Source organism: Myotis nattereri (genome assembly GCF_964212035.1).
Source record: "Myotis nattereri genome assembly, chromosome: 14".
In the NCBI taxonomy this organism is placed as follows: Eukaryota; Metazoa; Chordata; class Mammalia; order Chiroptera; family Vespertilionidae; genus Myotis; species Myotis nattereri.
The window spans coordinates 31,967,359-31,988,435 of NC_138089.1; the positions used below are offsets into that span (position 1 = coordinate 31,967,359).

The 21,077-nt window shown below is 39.2% G+C and overlaps 1 protein-coding gene across 1 annotated transcript in view; it reads left to right on the top strand.

The window, feature by feature from the left end:
* The window catches only part of PIK3CB (phosphatidylinositol-4,5-bisphosphate 3-kinase catalytic subunit beta), a 140,241-nt gene extending 119,734 nt beyond the window's left edge, over positions 1-20,507 (top strand). Inside the window, exons 20-24 of the mRNA XM_081106160.1 lie at positions 11,350-11,517; positions 13,079-13,202; positions 16,862-17,007; positions 18,344-18,476; positions 19,090-20,507. Coding sequence (XP_080962286.1) covers positions 11,350-11,517; positions 13,079-13,202; positions 16,862-17,007; positions 18,344-18,476; positions 19,090-19,227 — 709 coding nt within the window. The 3' untranslated portion in view covers positions 19,228-20,507. The remainder of the gene's footprint in view (positions 1-11,349; positions 11,518-13,078; positions 13,203-16,861; positions 17,008-18,343; positions 18,477-19,089) is intronic.
* The last annotated feature ends 570 nt before the right edge of the window (positions 20,508-21,077 follow it).

Sequence of the window (21,077 nt, forward strand, 5' to 3'; positions counted from 1 at the left end):
GATAATAATTCTAAATATTTAAGGAGCTCATAAAAATAAGTATAGTGGAAAAAGATATGAAAAGACTATTTACACAAGATATAAAATAAGTAAACTAATAATTACGTGAACACTGTCAGTTCCAATGTAAAAGTACAGATTACAGGAATAATTGGATAGCATTGATTTCCTAGCAAAGGTTTTGTTAAATGATAGTCTAGGAGACTATTGGAGCAACAAAAATGCAAGTATTTTTATATACCACTGTAAATTAATATAATCCTCTGTCTAGCAAGTTTATTTAGACCCTGTATCTAATATTTCCACATTTGCTAAAATTAGAAATGTGGAAAAAGATTTATACACAAAGATATTTACTCTTGCTTTATATACAAATTAAAAAATTGGACTATCCTTTTGAGTATTTGCTCAATAGTAGGATAACAGTTTAAAAAATTATTAGCTTTTCAACTATGACCAGATACCTCAAGGTATTTAAAAAATACTGTTTATAGAGAATTGCTAACAATTTGGAGAAAGTGATTACCTTCAAATATCAAATGAAGTATTTGATGCAAAAGTATTTTTATGAAGTTGCTAGAGGCCCGATGCATGATATTTGTGCACTCGGGGGGGGGGGCGGGGGGGGGCGGGGGGGATCCCTCAGCCTGGCCTGCGCCCTCTCGCAGTCCGAAACCCCCAGGGATCAGGCCTAAGCCAGCAGGTGGACATCTGTCTTGCAGTCCGGGACCCTTCGCTCCTTACTGCCTGCCTACTTGCTGCTCCGTACTGCTCGACTCAGTGCTCCTTAGTGCTGCCGCAGAGGTGGGAAAGGCATTCACCAGCCTTGAGCCCAGCTTCTGACTGAGCGGCTCTTCCCCTGTGGGAGCACACTGACAACCAGGGGGCAGCTCCTGTGTTGAGTGTCTGCCCCCTGGTGGTCAGTGCACATCATAGCGACCAGTTGTTCTGGTCGTTCCATCATAACGGTCGCTTAGGCTTTTATTATATAGACTAGGGGCCCGGTGCACGAAATTCATGCACTGAGTGTGTGTGGGGGGGGAGTGTCCCTCAGCCCAGCCTGCCCCCTCTCACATACTGGGAGCCCTCAGGCGTTGACCCCCATCACCCTCCAATCGCAGGATCGGCCCCTTGCCCAGGCCTGACGCCTCTGACAGAAGTGTCAGGCCTGAGCAGGGGACCCTCATTTCCCTCCATCACTGGCTCTGCCCCCAGCCCAGGCCTGATGCCTCGGCCAGAGGCGTAGACCCCCATCACCCTCCGATCGCCTGATTGGCCCCTTGCCCAGGCCTGACGCCTCCGCCAGAGGTGTCAGGCTTGGACAGGGGACCCCTATCTCCCCCCGATCACTGGCTCTGACCCCCGCCCAGGCCTGAGGCCTCTGGCCCAGGAATCATGCCTGGGCAGGGGACCCCCATCTCCCTCTGATCGCTTGCTCCATCCCCCGCCCAAGCCTGACACCTCTGACCCAGGCTTCAGGCCTGAGCAAGGGGACCATCATATCCCTCCAATCCCCGGCTCCACCCCCCCAGCTCCCCGCGATCGTGGGCTCCGCTTTAGGCCCAGGCAAGGGACCCCTAGCTCCTGGGACTGCCAGTTTTGACCGTGCCCAGCTCCCATCGCTGGCTCCACCCCTACTTCCTGCTATCACTGGCCAGGGCAGAAAAGGCACCCGATTCTCCGATCATGGCTGGGGGCTTCTTCCTGCTTTCCCTTTCGCCTCCCTGCATTGTGCCTACATATGCAAATTAACCGCCATCTTGTTGGCAGTTAACTGCCAATCTTAGTTGGCAGTTAATTTGCATATAGCCCTGATTAGCCAATGAAAACGGTATCGCCGTACGCCAATTACCATTTTTCTCTTTTATTAGTGTAGATTAGTGTAGATTTCAGCCATATTAAAAATTCACTGAACAATGACACACTGATGTTGACAGAAACTAATGTCAATAGTCATTTCAGATGGTAGGATTGAAGATGATCCTCCCCTCCCCCCTCTTTGTGTATCTATTTCTCTAGTTTTCTACAGTGGTAATTCTTTTACTCAAGGAGAAAAAAACATTAAGCATGTTTCATGATATAGCATAGGTCCATACAGTTTTTAAACTTTTTTTTGTTTTGTTCTCAGTTTTTAAACTTTTAAAATGCTAATTGATAATATTTAACTTTATCATTTACCTAATTCTCTCTGTATTTTTTTAATTGTGGACTGTTTCAAACATGAAAGTGTAGAAGAAAATATATAGCAATTTTTATGTCCTAATGTCCACATTTAATAAGCATATATTTAGCAATTAAATAACAGATGTTAGCATGTTTCCATGTGTTGGCCAACTTTTTAATGTGCTGTTGGTCATCTGCGTGTGTTCTTTGGAGAAATATCTATTCAGGTCTTTTGCTCCTTTTTGAATTGGGTTATTTGTCTTTTAATATTTGAGTTATAAGAATATTTTATATATTTTTAGATACTAGAACCCCCTATTACATAAATTATTTGCAAATATTTTATTTTCTTTTTTTCTTCTTTTTTTTAAAATATATTTTATTGATTTTTTACAGAGAGGAAGGGAGAGAGAGATAGTTAGAAACATCAATGGGAGAGAAACATCGATCAGCTGCCTCCTACACATCTCCGACTGGGGATGTGCCCGCAACTGAGGTACATGCCCTTGACCAGAATCGAACCTGGGACCTTTCAGTCCGCAGGCCGACGCTCTATCCACTGAGCCAAACCGGTTTTGGCGTAAATATTTTCTTTTATTATACTGGTTGTCTGTTCACTTTCTTGATAGTGTCCTTTGAAACAAAATTTTTACTTTTGATAAAGTCCAATTTATCTGTTACTACTCCTTTGGTTACTTCTGTTTTTGGTGTTTGGTCTAAGAAACCATTGTCAAATCTAGTGTCGTGAAGATATACACCTATGTTTTCTTTTCAAAGTTTTATAGTTTTAACCCTTGTAATGGAGGTCATTAGTTCATTTTTAATATTTTTATATGGTATGTGGCAGGAGTCCAATTTTATTCTTTTAAATTCGATATCCATTTATCTTAGCACCATTTGTTGGAAAGATGTTCTTTCTTCATCGAACATCAGTTGACTAAACTTGAGAATTTTTTCTGTACTCTAAATTTTTGTTGTTCTTGTTAATCCTTGCCCGAGGATATTTTTCCATTTGTTTTTAGAAAGAGTAGAAGAGAGGGACAGAGAGAAACATTTTCTTCATTCTTTGACCTATCTTCAAATTTGTCTACGTGTTGCCTCCTGCACAAGTGTCAGAGCCTGCAACCAAGGTCCGTGCCCTTGACTGGAATTGAACCTGGGACCCTTTGGTCCACAGGCTGATGATACTCTATCCACTGAGCCAAACCAGTTAGGACTGTACTCTAAATTTTATTTCATTGATCTACATGTCTGTCTTTGTCATAGGCTTTATTACTGTGGCTTTTTAGTAAGTTTTAAAATTGGAAAATTTGAGTCCAGCTTGTGTTCTTCCTGTTTTTATTTATCTGGAAATTTCTTAATTTCTCAATTGTGTTTGAAGAATAATTTTAATGGACATTGAATTCTTGATTGAGTCTTTCAGCACTTTGAATGTCATGTCACCTTCTGGCCTTTAAGGTTTCTAAGGAGAAATCAGTTGTTAATTGTATTGAGAATCCCTGTCATTGATAAGTCACACCTTTTTTAAAATATATATATATATTTCTTTATTGATTTCAGAGAGGAAGGAAGAGGGAGAAAGATAGAAACATCAATGATGAGAGAGAATCATTGATTGGCTGCCTCCTGCACGCCCCCGACTGGGGATTGAGCACGCAATCCGGGCATGTGCCCTTGGCTGGAATCAAACCTGGGGCCCTTCAGTCCGTAGGCCAACGCTCTATCCACTGAGCAAAACTGGCTAGGGCGATAAGTCACACCTTTATTGCTGCTTTCAAGATTCTGTTTTTTAATTTTTCCCCCCATATATTTTTTATTTATTTCAGAGAAGAAGGGAGAGTGAGAGAGATAGAAACATTGATGATGAAAGAAAAGCATTGATCAGCTGCCTCCTGCACGCTCCATACTGGGGATAGAGCCCGCAACCCAGGCATATGCCCTGACTGGGAATCGAATCATGAACTCCTGGTCCATAGGTGGACTCTCATCCACTAAGCCCTGCTGGCTGGGCTCTTATTTTTTAATCTTGACAGTTTGACTGTAATGTGTCTAATCCTACTTGGTGTTTATCTCACTTTGAAATTGTTGAGCTTCTGAGATGTGTAGGTTGTTGTTTTATATCAAATTTCAGAAGTTTTCAGCTCTTCTTTTTTCAATTTTTGGGGGTTTCTTTTTTCTTCTCCTTATAAGATTGCCATTATGTACTAGTTGGTATACTGGATGGTACTCTACAGTTCCCTGAAGCTCATTTTTTTCTTCACTCTTTTTCTTCATTCTTTGACCTATCTTCAAATTTGTCTACTCTTTCTTATGGCTGTTCATATCTGTTGTGTTCCTCTAGGGAATTTTATATTTAGTTATTGTACTTTTCAATTTTAGAATTTCTATTTGGTTCATTTTTAATAATTCCTGCCTGTTGACAGTCTCTTCTTGGCGATTCATCATTCTTATATTTTTCTTTAGTTCTTTAGAAATGGTTTCTTTTAGTTCTTTGAACATACTTAAAATAGGTGTTATAAAAATTTTGTTTGCCGAGGCCGGTTTGGCTCAGTGGATGGAGCGTTGGCCTGCGGACCGAGGAGTCCCGGGTTCGATTACGGTCGGGGGCATGTACCTGGGTTGCGGGCATATCCCCAGTGGGAGATGTGCAGGAGGCAGCTGATCAATGTTTCTCTCTCATCGATGTTTCTGACTCTCTATTTCTCTCCCTTCCTCTCTGTAAAAAATCAATAAAATATATTTTAAAAAAAATAATTTTGTTTAATATGTTCAACACTGGGGTTTGTATGTCTCAGTACTTTTAAAAATATATATATTTCTATTGATTTCAGAGGGAGAGAGAGAAACATCAATGATGAGAAAGAGTCATTGATCAGCTACCTCTTGCACGCCCCCTGCTGGGGATCGAGCCTGCAACTGGGTATGTGCCCTTGACCGGAATTGAACCCAGGACCCTTCAGGCCATAGGCTGATACTCTATCCACTGAGCAAAACCAGCTAGGGTGTGTTATTCCTTTTTAACAGGAGAGAAAATTAAGGCTTAAAGGATATTAAATAATTTGTCAAAACTTACAAAAAAATTTTTTTTTAAATATAGTTTTTATTGATTTTTTTCAGAGAGAAAGCGAGAGAGATAGAGAGTTAGAAACATCGATGAGAGAGAAACATCGATCAGCTGCCTCCTGCACACTCCCCACTAGGGATGTGCCCGCAACCCAGGTACATGCCCCTGACCGGAATCAAACCTGGGACCTTTCAGTCCGCCGGCTGACGCTCTATCCACTGAGCCAAACCGGTCTCGGCCAAAAATATTAATTAGCAGAGCCACATTCAAATCCAGCTCTGTTAGATTCTAAACTTGATGTCTTTCTATTATTTTACCAGTCTATAAACAAGAAAACAATTATGGTAAGATATATCTAGTACCTCCCCCCTTCTTTAAAAATATGTTTTTAGCCGAAACCGGTTTGGCTCAGTGGATAGAGCGTCGGCCTGTGGACTGAAGGGTCCCAGGTTCGATTCCGGTCAAGGGCATGTACCTGGGTTGCGGGCACATCCCCAGTGGGGGATGTGCAGGAGGCGGCTGATCGATGTTTCTCTCTCATTGATGTTTCTGACTCTCTATCTCTCTCCCTTCTTCTCTGTAAAAAATCAATAAAATATATTTTAAAAAAAAATAAATAAATATAAATAAAAATATGTTTTTATTGATTTTTTTAGAGAGAGAAACATCATTGATTGGCTGCCTTCTGCATGCCCCCTACTGGGGATCAAGCCTGCAACCTTGGCATGTGCCCTGAATGGGAATCAAACCAGTGACCTCTTGGTTCGTGGGTCAGTGCTCAACTGCTGAGCCATACCATACCGGTTAGGCTATCCAGTAATCCTTTATTTATCCAAGTGTTTGGGTACCCAAAAAATGTGTATTTTCCCCATTGATTTTCTCTCTCTCTCTCTCTCTCTCTCTCTCTCTCTCTCTCTCTCTCTCTCAGAAAGTTTCCTAGTCTTAAATCTTTCCAGGGTAAACTTTTGCTGTGCTGTTGAGGTAGAAAGAACAACTCATAGGTACTGTTGTTTTCATGAGACTTGTAGATGTGATTGGAATAAGGAAGAGAGATTATAGTTCATCTGAAAAAGACCTTTTTAACACCATAGATTATAGTGTGTCTTTTTTTTAATTAGGAGGAATTTCTAATACAGCTATGTAAAAATAGGATTAGTAATTTTGAATAGGAAACAAGTTTTTGGTCAACCACTCACTCATAAGAAATACTGCATAGATAAGAGGCATGGTGATTGTGAGAAACTCTGCCTGAGCAATATAAACCCAGAGGGATCTGGGCTGTCTTTTTTTTTTAAAAATTAAGTTTTATTAGCACACAGCCACAACCCATTTATTTGCAGATAGTCCAAGGCCACTTTTATGCTATTAATAGCAGAACTGAGTAGCAACCTAATAGTCTGCAGCATCTAAAATATTGTCTCATTCCAGCAAAAGTTTAGAGACCCTTCCAAAAACAGTTAACCCCAATAAAAATGTTTTTATTTGACTTATACCTTAAAAAATGGGGGAAACTTTTCAGGCTTAGGTTAATAACTCGTTGATTCTTTTCAAATTCAGCGTTTAAACTACAGTGGTCTCCTTTTGCTAAGAACAGATTCAGGCCATATGCCGAGTCTTATCTACCTCTCTGTATATATAAAAGCCTAAGCGACCATCCGACCATTCGACCTGCCAGCTGGTAGCTACGACATGCACTGACCACCAGGGGGCAGATGCTCAACGCAGGAGTGGAAACCACAGGCATGGAAACATGGAACAGACTGATGAATCTCAGAGGGGAGGGGGAAGGACAGGAAGAGATTAACCAAAGATCTTATATGCATACTAGAGGCCCGGTGCACATGGGGTCCCTTGGCCTGGCCTGCACCCTCTCACAATCCGGGACCCCTTGGGGGATGTTGGAGAGCCGGTTTTGGCCCGATCCCCGCAGGCCAGGCCGAGGGACCCCACTGATGGACAAATCTGTGCACCAGGCCTCTAGTTTAGTTATAAAAGGTTGAGCTAAAGATTTTGCCCTTAGTTCCATCAGCCGAATTGAAAGCCCCAACCAAGTTCTTTGCTTTAGTTTTGATTTTACATTCTGATCAAATGTGAAGTATGTTTAGCATTATCTGAAGTTCAGTTGACCTCAGGCAAAGGGAGGCAGCCCCATGTGAGGCAGTGCTAGAAATAAACCTGTTGTCTCCCTGATGGGAAGCAATGTGTGTCTAACAAGAAAAAGGAACTTGTCTGTGTAGTGAGATCTTTGCTGACTTTTGGTACTCTGACCCCATGTTTAAAAAAATATGCAGGACTTTAATTCTTTTGAGTTCATTTTCAAACTAGTACCTTTTCCTCGCTAAACATTTTTTACTGTTTCTATAAATATACATGCTCCAGTGTTTCTATTGTGTTTGTTTTTCTTTTGGCCAGCTGTTAAGGTTAAACTGGGTCACGTAGCACATACTCTTAGGTTTAATCTAAAATCTAATGTAACTTCTATACAGCACTATTTTGATCAGAATATTTTAGTTCTTGTAACAGTGCCATTTTAGCTTGAACCAAAGTGCATATTTCTCATTTTCATTTTCCCCTGATGTCTTAAAGTACTCTTTTGGCACATTTAATTTCAAATCAGAACATTTGTAAGCCATCAATATGTTAGAACACCCTGACCTCCTTTGCTCAACAAATAATAGTTAGCCTTTTCTGTCAAGTCCAATATGTTTTCTACATTTAAATCTATCAGGCCTTTGTTAAAGTTGACAGTCCTCCCTCTTTACCCCCTCAACACACACATACACACCCATAAATACATGTGACATTAAATTTTGGACAGTTGTCTTCATTGTGACTTATATCTGAGTTGCACTAATGGGGTTTACTTCCCTGTTAAGAGAGCGGTGCTTTAATGACACTGGTATCAGTGGTCTCAGAATGAAGGGAGAAGATGGAATTAATGAAATCATTAGATAAAGGTGTTAAGCTTTCCTTCTTTGGAGGCCATGGCTAAAGTACCATTGAGACTTGGGTCAATGTGTCAGAGTCAAGGCCAGAGAAAACTTTCTACATACCCATTCAGTGTAGGGTTAAGGAATTGCCTCCCCACTGTAGAATTTATTTCATTATTAAATTCTTCCTTTAGTGGGAAGGTAGCAAATTACTCCTCGGGTCAGAGAGTCAGAAAGGAAGGTAAACATTGCTAATTGTTGTCATGGTCTTTATAAGAAATGTAGAAGTTGAATGCAAAGGAGGCCCATGTAAGGTGGTCAGGATTTGTCCCCAGCTTGACTCTGTCAAACTGTCTTTCAGACAAGAATGTTTTTTCCTTCCTATTGTGAGTGTTCCATCCTCAAGACACTGAATGCTTTCATCATTGCCTGCTTTTGAAGGGGAAGTTGTTGGATTTTTGCCCAGTTTGACTGCAAGTAGGATGGGAGGAGATGCAGGAAAGTGAGCCAGAGTGCACTTGAATCGGCAGTGTTTACTTCACATGTGTTGTGTCATGATAAGGATAAGGAAATTGGTTAAAAAAAAAACAAAAAAAAACTTTGATGCACCATAAATGCCTTTCTTATTGAGGGGCAAATTCTTAAAAGGAGAAATAAATTAATAATGCAGATGTAAAGCAGTCTATTGGTATATCAGACTGCCAGCATGTACTTTGACAACTCTGCTCTCAATCTTATTTTGCTAGTACTAGAAAAGTGCTTCAAGAGACATAAACTTGCTCAGCAGGTATGGCTCAGTGTTTGGGCATAGGCCCAGAAACCAAGAGGTCATCGGTTCGAATCCCAGTCAGGGCACATGCCCAGGTTGCAGGCTCGATCCCCAGGAGTGGGGGGTGCAGGAGGCAGCTGATCAGTGATTCTCTCTCATCATTGATGTTTCTGTCTCTCCATCCCTCTCCCCTTCTCTCTCCCTCAAATCAATAAAAGCATATTTAAAAACAAAACAAAAAACTGGCCATTCTTTCAGGTATTTTTTTAATTTTAAAAAAATATATACTTTTTAAAATATATATATTTTTTAATTGATTTTTCAGTGAGTTTAGGAGAATGACAGAGTCTTTACATGGCCTATAGAACCCTGCATGGTCTTTCCAACACTGATTGTTTCTTGTCCTCACCTTGCTTTTGTGCTCCCCTTGCACTCTCCTCCAACCATGCTGACCTTCCCCCTCACAGAGACCTTACCTAACTCTTGGCATGTTCTTGTGGTACTTCCAATTCATACAAAGATCATATGTAGTATATTGTGCATTTGTGATTTGTGTCAATGAGAGGCAAATATTTTTCTCATTTTTGCATCACCATCAGTTAACACAATGCTTGGCACATAGCTGCACCCAAATACTTATTGAATCAACGAATTCCATCCATTCCATTTTCTGTAGTTATCAGACTTTTATGTGAACTTTTCAAGGTATCTCATTTCATTTTGGAATTGCTGTAACGATAATATAATTTTTAGAAAACTGGAGAAAATGTTCACAACCAGAATTAGAAAAAGATATAATATAAAGAATAATATAAATCACTAAGGAAAATATGTAAAATTGTAATGAATAGGCAAAGATGTGAATAGCTAATTTACAAAAAAAATTCTTCTTAAAATGGCTAAAAGAGAGCTGAGAAATTTCATTTTCACTAGGGATCATAGAAATGCAAATCAAAGCAAAATGCTTCTTATCAATTTGGTGAAAATTATTTTGCACAAAAAGGAGCCTTACAGGCTTCTTTCTTATATATATTCAGTGACATTGGAAACTATATAAGGTTAAAAAGATAGTTTTGGAGCCTCATAGACATAGTGTTAAGCATTGGATCTTTTACTTAGTTAAATGTATGACTTTTTGCACATTTATTTCTCGTGTATAATATTGGTAACTTACATTAAAGGAATTTTGTTATTAAATGTTTATTCATTAAAAATATTTGTTGAGTGCCTCCTTCGTGCCAGGCACATTCTCAGGCACTGAGGATTCTGCAGTGAACAAAGCATCCCTGCCAGTGGAACTTACACCCTGTGGGTGGAGACAGACAATAAACTAATAAATAAAATGTACAGGATACTGGATAGTATTGAGGTCTATAGAGGAAAATAAAACAGGGAAGAGAGAGCAAGTATTGTACCACAGATAGTGTTGCTGTTTTAATTAGGATGATCCAGGAATTTCTCACTGACATGGTAACATTTCAGCAAAGGTTTCCAAAAGGCAAGTGAGTACGTCATGTAAATATCTTGGGAAAGAATGATCCAGGCAGAAAAAAATAACACTTCTAAAGGAATGAGGGAGTATTGTGTCTCATGTATTTGAGGAACAGAAAGGAAGCCAGTGTAGTCTGAACAAAGTGAGCCAGGGGAGGATACTAGGAAAGGTAAAGGGGGAGTAGATCAAAGGCCTTGTGAGTTTGACAACTGTATTGGCTTTCACTGTAAGGTGGGAAGCCATTGCACACATTTCAATCAGGAGAGGGACATAATATAAGTATATTTTAAGTGGATTATATTGCTGTTGCATCTAAAACATACTATGATGTGGAAGCAGGGAGACTAATTAGGAAACTGTTGAATAATTAAGGGTTGAGGGTGACTTGAACTATGGTGGTAGCAGAAGGAACAGTGGAGGCAATATACATATTCACGATAGGTAAATGTTGGGCATGAGAGAAAGCGTAAAAGATGACCTTAAGGTTGTGGGCTTGAATCTGGACACATGGAATTGCCATTAACTAAGCCAATATGAAGACTTATCTTGCTATGATTACCTTTAAGGTGCTCCACTAAGGGTTGTTTCCTTCCTCAAAATTTAGAGTAAAAAATGAAAGACTTCTATCTGATGTACTTCTGTCCACCTATGTGAATTAAGAGAATATTTCACCAGAATAAGTAGATAACAGATTTTATATTTAGCTGGCATATTGGAATACTAGTAAATTACTCCATCTGTTGGCCAAGAGATTTACTTCCTAACAGAACTCATATTTTTCCACAAGTGATAACAATACACTAATGGCAAGGGTATCAATTAGTAGCAAAATGTTTTTAAAAATAAAAGAAAAAACTTACTCTGTTAATATTTCATTTAATAGATAATATACACATGTGGCTCTTTATTCCCATTTTCTTTTTCCTTTCAGGATGTTGCCTTATGGCTGTTTAGCGACAGGAGATCGCTCTGGCCTCATTGAAGTTGTAAGCACCTCTGAAACGATTGCTGACATTCAGCTGAACAGTAGCAATGTGGCTGCCGCAGCAGCCTTCAATAAAGATGCCCTTCTGAACTGGCTTAAAGAATACAACTCTGGGTTAGTTTATCTTGGTTATTATTTTCCTGAACAGACAGCCAAATAACTGTTCTCCCCATTAGAATCATCAGTGTTCTAGAGGAAATAGTAATGCATTTATTGCTTACAAATAGGACTTCCTAAAGTCTTACCGATGATTAGTGTGGAATTCTACTTTATCTAAATCTTAAATTTCAACATTTAAGTGTTTTAAAAAGAACTTACAAGTTTTTGTTTATATTTATCAGCTTCTATAATTATGTAAATGTGTGAGCTTAAATGAGTTCTCAGTGGATTTTTGTAATAGAAGTAAATGAGTTTGTAGACTGATATCACCACACTAAAAAATAAAATGCTTGTATCTGTGTTTTTTATGGTTATTGTATTGGAAAGCCCTAATATATAGGAGATTAAGGAATTACACAGTGATTGGAAAACACTTTGCAAGTATTTTTAGCTGAAGACCTCGAAATCAGGCTTAACACGTTTCATACCGCTCAGGAGTTTTCTCGTATTTCGCACGCCATCTGTTAAGGACCGCTCACGAGTGTTCTCGTTTTTCACGCCCATGGAAAAAGGAGCGAATCTAGATACTTATGTAAATTTTGTTTGGTCCCTCTTCATAGAGGAAAATGTTTTACACAGTACCATACGTTAAAAAAGTACTAGGAACTTTAATTGTTTAATTGTTTTTGTAAATAAAAATGTTATAATTATTGAAAAACAACACCTAAAGTGCATTATGATCTGTAGTTATGATGATTTAAATAACGTGCAGTTTGCCCAAAAATGTGCGGTCCCTGGCGTATGTCTTAGAGATTTCTATGCGGTACGCAATGTGTTAAGTTTGATTGACAAAAATCCAAGCTCTTGTATATATCAGTTTACAAATTTTGATCTTGTCTCTAATGGGTTTGTATTCTAATTTAGGTCAGTGACATGAATGATTGGAACTGCAATACTTAACTCTTTTTTTTTTAAATATATTTTATTGATTTTTTACAGGGAGGAAGGGAGAGAGATAGAGAGCTAGAAACATCGATGAGAGAGAAACATCGATCAGCTGCCTCCTGCACATCTCCCACCGGAGATGTGCCTGCAACCCAGGTACATGCCCTTGACCGGAATCGAACCTGGGACCCTTCAGTCCGCAGGCTGACGCTCTATCCACTGAGCCAAACGGTTTCGGCAATATACTTAACTCTTAAATATGGAATTCTAGTGTTAGGTCACAACTGACCAAAATGTTCCAACGCCCCAGCATTATCCAGAAAAGCTACTGGTCTCCTCTCATTTCTATGCATATGAACCTGCCCCTGTCTTCACTGACACATGACCCCAGGACACGGTCATTTGAATGCCTGAAGTCTAGTCTTATGGCTTTAAGTCAGCCTGTTCATGTTCACTCCTCTCTGTCCTGCTTCTGTGATGCCCGTCCTAACTCTCTTGTTCTGATCATATGGTTTTGGCAGCTCTGTGTTGCAGTTCTCACAATTAAAGAGGAAACAGGTGTGGGATTGGTCTTATCTCACTCATTTGGAGACCAAAAACGTTTGTTGCTTGTATTTGTTCTTTTGTTCAGGGATGACTTGGACCGAGCCATTGAGGAGTTTACCCTGTCCTGTGCTGGCTACTGTGTAGCTTCTTATGTCCTTGGAATTGGCGACAGACATAGTGACAACATCATGGTAAAGAAAAATGGCCAGGTGAGCTGCTCCCAGAGCCTGCCAAGGGCCTCAGGGATGCTTACTTGTGTACAGCACAGTCTCTTGTGAAACTCAGGCAGATTCTGGAGTGATTCTCGGAGTCATGAGTTTGTCTTTGATTTCCTATCCTTTGTTTCACAAACCATCTGCTTCATGTATCCATTGGTTTGTTTGCTTAGGGTTAGGTGATGAGAATTTATTTAAATTTTTTAAATTATTGTGGTTATTTAAAAGTGACCTATTCTTTTAAATAGAGTAGAAGGAAGAGATGATGTACAAAATGTATTAACTTTAAATAAGATAACCAGTGCTTAAAAAGAAAAAAGTTGAGATTAAATTTGCTTGACCCAGTTTCTCATTTAGAATATCAATCTAGTCATACATAGAAGTAGGGAGAAGTGGAGTATGAGAAATATCACTCTGGGGTAACCAGGGAACTAGACCAGGTTATTTATGAAGAAGCTGTTAGTTTTCAAGTGCAGTTTTTTTTTTTCAGTGTGACTTACGTGTTTTTGTTAATTCCTTTAATTAAGCAACATAGATGAGATATTTGGGTTAATTTTTTCAGTTTAGCCCCCTTAGAATTCCCTGCCAGGAGAAGCACATTGACAATGTGTAGGTTCCTGTTTGAACTCTGGCTCTAGGTGGGACCCAGAGTTTTAGACCTCCTGAGAGATTTCTGTAGTTCAGCTTGGGCTTTGACAGTTGGACTTTGTATTCACACTTAAAAGGATTCCTTAGGACTTCTAGTTAATCAGATTAAACACATGAATTTTTCTTTATTCTTTCTGACACTTCTAATATGATAGTAAGGAATAAGAAATATGTAAATCCAAGACATAAAAAGTAATATAAAAAGAGGCCCCCATTGGTGAAAGACATCAGCAGATTTGGGAATGATAGAAAGCATGAGGAAAAAGTGGCAATGACTTAGCATAGCTGAGGAAAATTGAAACCTGTGTACTTTTAGAGGAGTCTGTCAGTCTGAGAAAAGCTTGGGGATCAGATGCACAAGGCACTACAGAAGGTGTGGATGGGGGAAGAGGATAAAACACGAATGATTGGCAGTTTTTATGTGGAGCAATTAGGTGTGTATATCTCCACTCTCAACAAGACTCTAGATCAGCGGTTCTCAACTTGTTGGTTGTGACCCCTTTGGCGGTCGACCGACCCTTTCACAGGGGTCGCTTAAGACCATTAGAAAACATATATAATTACATATTGTTTTGTGATTAGTCACTATGCTTTAATTATGTTCAATTTGTAACAATGAAATTGGGGGTCACCACAACATGAGGAACTGTATTAAAGGGTTGCGGCATTAGGAAGGTTGAGAACCACTGTTCTAGATGATTCTTCTCAAGAGACTCTGATTGGTTCCAGTGAAAAGTCCTACAGATCCTGCAATTGAGGTCTCCCCCAATCACTTTGCAAGTAAGCCCACCAATTAGTCCTACCACGTACTTAGAATTTTCATTCAACTTTTTAGCAACTCATTGTTCAATATGAATGGTCGGCCAAGCATTAGCAGAAATTTGAGGGAAGCCTCCACATAAAAAATAGACCAAAACAAACAAGGGGTGGAAAAAAAACAACAGGAAAACAGAATAACTATAGTAAAAAAAATGATGATTAAAATATCAAAACAAAAGGAGCATTGCACCTATGAAGTAATAATAGGATTCTGCGGGTTTTTTGTTAAACAGAAAATAGAATTCTTAGAAATTAAAAAGAGGGACAAATAAAAAGTTAAAATAGAATTAGTGTAAACTAAAGATTAGATAATATTTATTGAACTCTTAACCTGTACAAGGCACAGTTCTAAGTTCTTCAGTTTACTTCTTCAACCCTCAGGAAAACCTTATAGAATTAGTGGTAGGGTAATCACCACTTACCAGTGAGAAAATTGAGGCAACAGACATACCATTTAAATCCTGATCATTTGGCTCAGATTCTGTTTTTTAGCCACTGTGCTCTCGGTTGCTCCTTATTATACCAAAGGAACTAAAATATCTGATAAATAGAAGAAAGAAGATCCAGTAATGATAGTGAATCAATCCAGGGAGGTCCACCATCACCCTAATAGGAGTTTCAGAAAGAAGAAAAACCAAGCAAATAATATAAAACATTCCCTAAAGCTGATGTTTATAAATATCCAGTCAACAGAGCACAAAAGTTCCCTTACATTGGATGAAAAGGCCCTCATTAAGGCCCTTCGCTATGACATTTCAATGCACCAGGCATAAAGAGACGGTATTAAAACCTTCCCAGAGATGCAGCAGGCCACATACTTGGAGTCAGAAAGACGCTTCTCAGTAGCAATATTGGACACTATAAGAGAGTAGAAGTTAGCCTTCATAATTTTTAGGGAAAACGAGCTCTAACCTAGCATTCTAATCAGCCTATGAGTCAAGTATAAAGGTGGAATAAAGACATTTTCAATCATACCAGGTCTCAAAAGCTGTATCTCCTCTGCATCTTTCCTAAGGAGGCTATCTGAATAAGGACATCCACCAAAACAAGGGTATAAACCAGTAGTTCTCAATTGGGGTGCTTTTGCTCTCAGGAGACATTTGTCAATATCTGAAGACATTTCTGGTTGCTATAACTTGGGGAGGTGATATTCTATTGGCATCTAGTGGGGAAAGGCCATGAATGCTTCTAAACATCTTGTAGTGTACAGGACAGAACCTCTCACAGGATTATTGGGCCCAGAATGTCAGTAGTACCAATATTAAAAAATTCTGGTCTAAACCAAACAAGAATGTGAAGTGGGACAGGAGTTGAAGGGAGAGCCCAGGATGATGGTTGTGCAGCAGCCCTAGAGAATAACCAGCCCAGAAAGGACGTGTTAGATTACCTGACCATGTGGGAAATTATTTTGAAAATGATTTTTAGATTTTTAAGAAGATTTTGGGAAGAATTAATGGTAGGGTCATAGAACGCTAAGTTAAAAAAAAAAAAGTTGTGTCAAGGAAAAAGATGAGCAAAAATAGAAATGTAGTCCTAGTATTCCAGTACCCACATGGCTTAGCTTTGAAATGCGTTTAAGTAGTTGAACAGTGTAAACATTGAATATTAATTTGATCAGAAGTTATGATATAATGTTCCAAATTGTGTAGCATTACATCAGTATAAGAGGACTAAATCTTTACCTTCCATAATAAGAATAGTAATCCAAAATTAGGAAGTAAAAAATAAGTATAAGCATACTATTTAGAAAAATGGAGGCAGATATCAGGAAAAATGGGTGAAAGTGGGGAGATGTTACCACTAAGTAGTAGCACTCAAGATGGTGAGGGAGCTACTGGGGTAAGGATATACTCTCTTTGTTGTTTCTACATATAGAACTATAGAAATAGTTCTGTATGTAGAACTATTTGGTTTTTTAAAAATCAGACATGTTTTTTATTTTGGATATATTTTTGCCTTTTAAAGATTTGCCTTCCTCACGGAGTATATGCATTTTACTGTCAGTCATTATTGAATATAAAAGACCTATAAATGTTAGACATGCTCTCTTCCCAAGAAGGCTGTGGAAAGAGAGGGCTCAGCTGAGGGTGGGTGTAGTGCATGTGGATATAGGACTGCTGAGATCTTACCTTTCTACTTAGAACCACAAGAAAAACAAGGGAAATGAAACCCCATTTGTTTTCCAGCTCTTCCACATTGACTTTGGACATATTCTTGGAAATTTCAAGTCTAAATTTGGCATTAAAAGGGAGCGAGTGCCTTTTATTCTTACCTATGATTTCATTCATGTGATTCAACAAGGAAAAACAGGAAACACAGAAAAGTTTGGCCGGTGAGTATTGACCTCATGTTAAGGTAAACACACCTAACGTTTTCTCCTCTGACCAGCTGGACTTGCATTGCTTTGCTGAGCAGTATTTAGGTCTGGGAAATAGTCTGCTAATAGGAGGTTTGGGGGGGGGGATTTGCCTTTTAGATCCAGGTTGTAGTTCAGATATACTCAGAGAAGAGAAGCAATGCTACAAATCTGAAATAAGTTACTGTGTTTTATTCTAATAGTATACCACCTTTTCCTGTCTTAGAAAATGCTCTGAAACTGTTAAGACATTTGAGAGTGAGATGCTGAGGACAGGCACTTGGCTGTCATTCAATGTGGAATATAGTATGGGAGCCAGGGTTCAGGGGTAGGCTTTGTAATCTCTGATCTATTCCTCACTCCTTGTATGTTTCCCAGCACATAACTTGTCTTCCTGTCTTTGTTTCTTCATTTTAAAATGGATACAAAAATAATTAAATTTCAGGGCTATTTTGATGATTAGAGGTATGTTATATGATGTGACCAACTCATATTATAGGCTTACCAAATAATTGCTATTATCATTATCATTTCTAGTTCTGCCTGGGTTTCTGCAGAATATACCTCTGGGCCCATTTTTTTCTTTGGAAAAATTAAGTTTGGATGGTCCTCTTGAATGACCATCTTGAGGAGCAAGAAAGATGGCAAGATGACAGGGAGGCCCAATGCAAAAGCATTGACATTGATTTTGGGGACATTAAAGAAATTAATCTCTGGAATCAGGCCACAAATCTAGAAGTATGTTCAGAAATCCTCATGGATTATAATTATCACTTTGTTTTATAACCTTTTTTTTTTTTTTTTTTTTTTTTTGGCCTCATAGAATTTAAAAGCCTAAATTAAGTTTTTTGCCTTTTATCATAGAATTTCTGTTTGGTTTTGGTTTTGAAAAAGATATGTGTGGCCTGGCCAGCGTGGCTCAGGAACCAAGACGTTACCAGTTTGAATTCCCGGTAAGGGCTCATGCCCGGGTTGAGGGCTCGATTCCCAGTGTGGTGTGTGCAGGAGGCAGCCAGTCAATGATTCTTTCTCATCATTGATGTTTCTATTTCTCTATCCCTACCCTTCCTCTCGGAAATCAATTTTTAAAAATTTTTTAAAAAGGAAGGAGATGTGTGTGATTTTAGAGAGCTTGATTTATTTTATGTAAATTTTAGTCCTGGCACAGTTTTCAAAGAAGCAAAACCATTAATTCAGTAGAATATGTTCAGCTCTTGTGGAAAACCTAGCTATGGCTCTGTTGTTTCCTGTACTAAATTTGCTATCTCCCCCTCTAACATCATGCTCTTGTGATTTGCTGCATCAACCAAAGGTTCCGCCAGTGTTGTGAGGATGCCTATCTGATTTTACGACGGCACGGGAATCTCTTCATCACTCTCTTTGCACTGATGCTGACTGCAGGGCTTCCTGAGCTCACATCAGTCAAGGATATACAGTATCTTAAGGTATAAACCCCTTTCTGTGTAAATCGGAGTTCAAGTATACCTGCCTATTTCATTCAAATGTTCAAAGGGAATGGAACAAAGTCATGTTCAGTGAGATAGTTCTTACCAGGAGTGGTAGTGACAAACACTTGAGTAGCTGTCTTGCAGTAATCATAAATTCATTTCATCTTCAAAAACCCTTTGGCAGAGGTCATATTATCACCCTACCTTTGTGTTCGTGCTCCCTGCTGCAAACGGCATTTAAATAAAAACAATAGGTCCAGAGGCATGGATGCATGGGCCAGACTGATAGATTTCAGAGGGGAGGGCAGAGGGAGGGATGGGAAGAGATTAACCAAAGAACATATATGCATATATGCATAGCCCACAGACACAGACCAGTAGTGAGGTGAAGGCCTGGGGTGGGTGGGGGCTGGGTGGAGGTGAGAAAGGGGGGGCATGGGGGCATCTGTAATACTGTCAACAATAAATATAAAAATAAAAATATGAGGCGCCAACTTCATGTTGTCTGGGGTGGCATGGCCAGGTAAGCTCCCTGCAGACATTTGCATGTCACTTTGGAGCATGTATAAAATCTGATTCTGATTTTTTTTTTACCCCCTTCAATTTTTAGGACTCACTTGCCTTAGGGAAGAGTGAAGAAGAAGCACTCAAGCAATTTAAGCAAAAATTTGATGAGGCACTCAGGGAAAGCTGGACTACTAAGGTGAACTGGATGGCCCACACGGTTCGGAAAGACTGCAGATCTTAATGATCAGCCTTTTGTTTCATTTTCATTTTGCACTCGCACTAAATTGAACATGACCCTGCCAGAGATTTTATAAAGGGAATGAAATTCTGAATCTCAGTTAAATTAAGAACAATGCATCAACAGAACCTAATCTGAACAATCCCCAATGATCACCCTCTGCTTTTTGTATGCTTCCAAGATTCATCACAAAAACTGTCAACATTATGGATAATCATTTCCTGCTGACTTTGCACGCCAAGGAATGCTACTAGAGATTGTTTTTCGTCTTTTTAAATTTTATTTTCATTATTTGGTACTTTTTCCAAAAGGTGTAAATACTTCTTTTATGAATTGTGACCAAGTGTTATCACTCAGCCAACTTATTCACACCTGGGGACTGGTGGCTGTTCTTAATTTCCAAATGAGGCTTAAAAAAACGGTATCTTTCTTCCTTTTTAAATTGTGTAAACTACAAATTATAATATAATATGAAATTATGATTATTTTTCGAAAGAAATCTTTTAAATCTGTGGGAACATTAATTCTTTTGTTGATATTTATCTATCGTGATAGCATCATCCTGGCCAGACTTGCTGAAAATCTACTGGTGAGGCAAATATAATATATTTGCTGCCTATATATTTATAAAATTTCTAGAGAGAGTTCTGTATAAAAAGATGTTTCTTTGTTTTCCTTCAGCCTCTGTTTTACAGAAAGCGAAACATTTCCCTAAGTTACTTTTTAGTTAATTATGTGATCCAGTTCTTCCAGCTGCTTCTGTACTGAGGCACACATTAATACAGATTTTACTGTATCTGTGAAAGAGTTCACTTCATAGAGCATAATACTTGAGCAAATGTATCCAAGACAGAAAGCAAATGAAAAGGACACTCTTATGAAATAAACATCAGACCTAAAATTCAGTATTTTAGTAAAATGCCAGCTGTTCTTACTGTATTTATTAAAACTTATAAAGATGTGATTTTTTTAAGGATATTAGTTGAAAATGAAATGGTTTCATGCCACATGGAATTCTTTAATTTATTTGTTGAGGTACCATATGTTTAGGGTGCTAGACGGCAAATAATGTTGTTAATATGTGCAATAGGAACTACTGGTTTGAATGTGTAAATGGATGCTCTTTCTGAGTTCTGGCAACATTCAGCAAAACTACTGCTTTTTCTCCAAAGACTATTGGGACCTCCAATCCTCAATGACATGGGAAAGAAAACTGAGTATTTGCCCTGTGACTGAGTTTTCTATAGGAATTTCATTAAAGATTGTTTAATTTTGTTGTCTTCCTTCATGTTTTCTGTCAAATAAATGTGTGAGCTGGTTTCGGCTGCTCGTGGGGTGTGTGGGCCTCCTCTTTATGGGCAGACAGGCCTTTGGACCTTGGCACTGGGGCTCTGAAGAAACAGTCAAGTCAAGACAAACCAACCTCAGGAATTGTAAGGCACAAGGTCTCTTCCCTGACTTCCCTCCTTGCTTCCCTATCCCATTAGAACTATGGGAGGCCTCTGGACTCAGGTGGGAGCTTGAGGCAAGAGGGTACCCTCATCAGGTTTCCCTATCTTTGGGAGGTGCCCCGAGGTCTGGAAGGCCTCTTCAGTTACTCGGTACCCAGGCCAAGGCCAGGCCGTACCACTTTGGCACTCTCTTCCGCAGGCAGATGCTCAGAGCAGGTCACAGTTTCTTGGAAATAACTCAGCTGAGAATGGGGGTTGATCTCTCAATAGTACCAGGGCTGGTCTAGACTCTGTGACAGTTCCAGGAATAGGACTGTAGAAGGATGGTTTGTTCAGGGATTTTTGTCTGGTATCAGTCCATCATTACATGCAGCAGATTGCAAACCAGGGGTTTGGAGGATG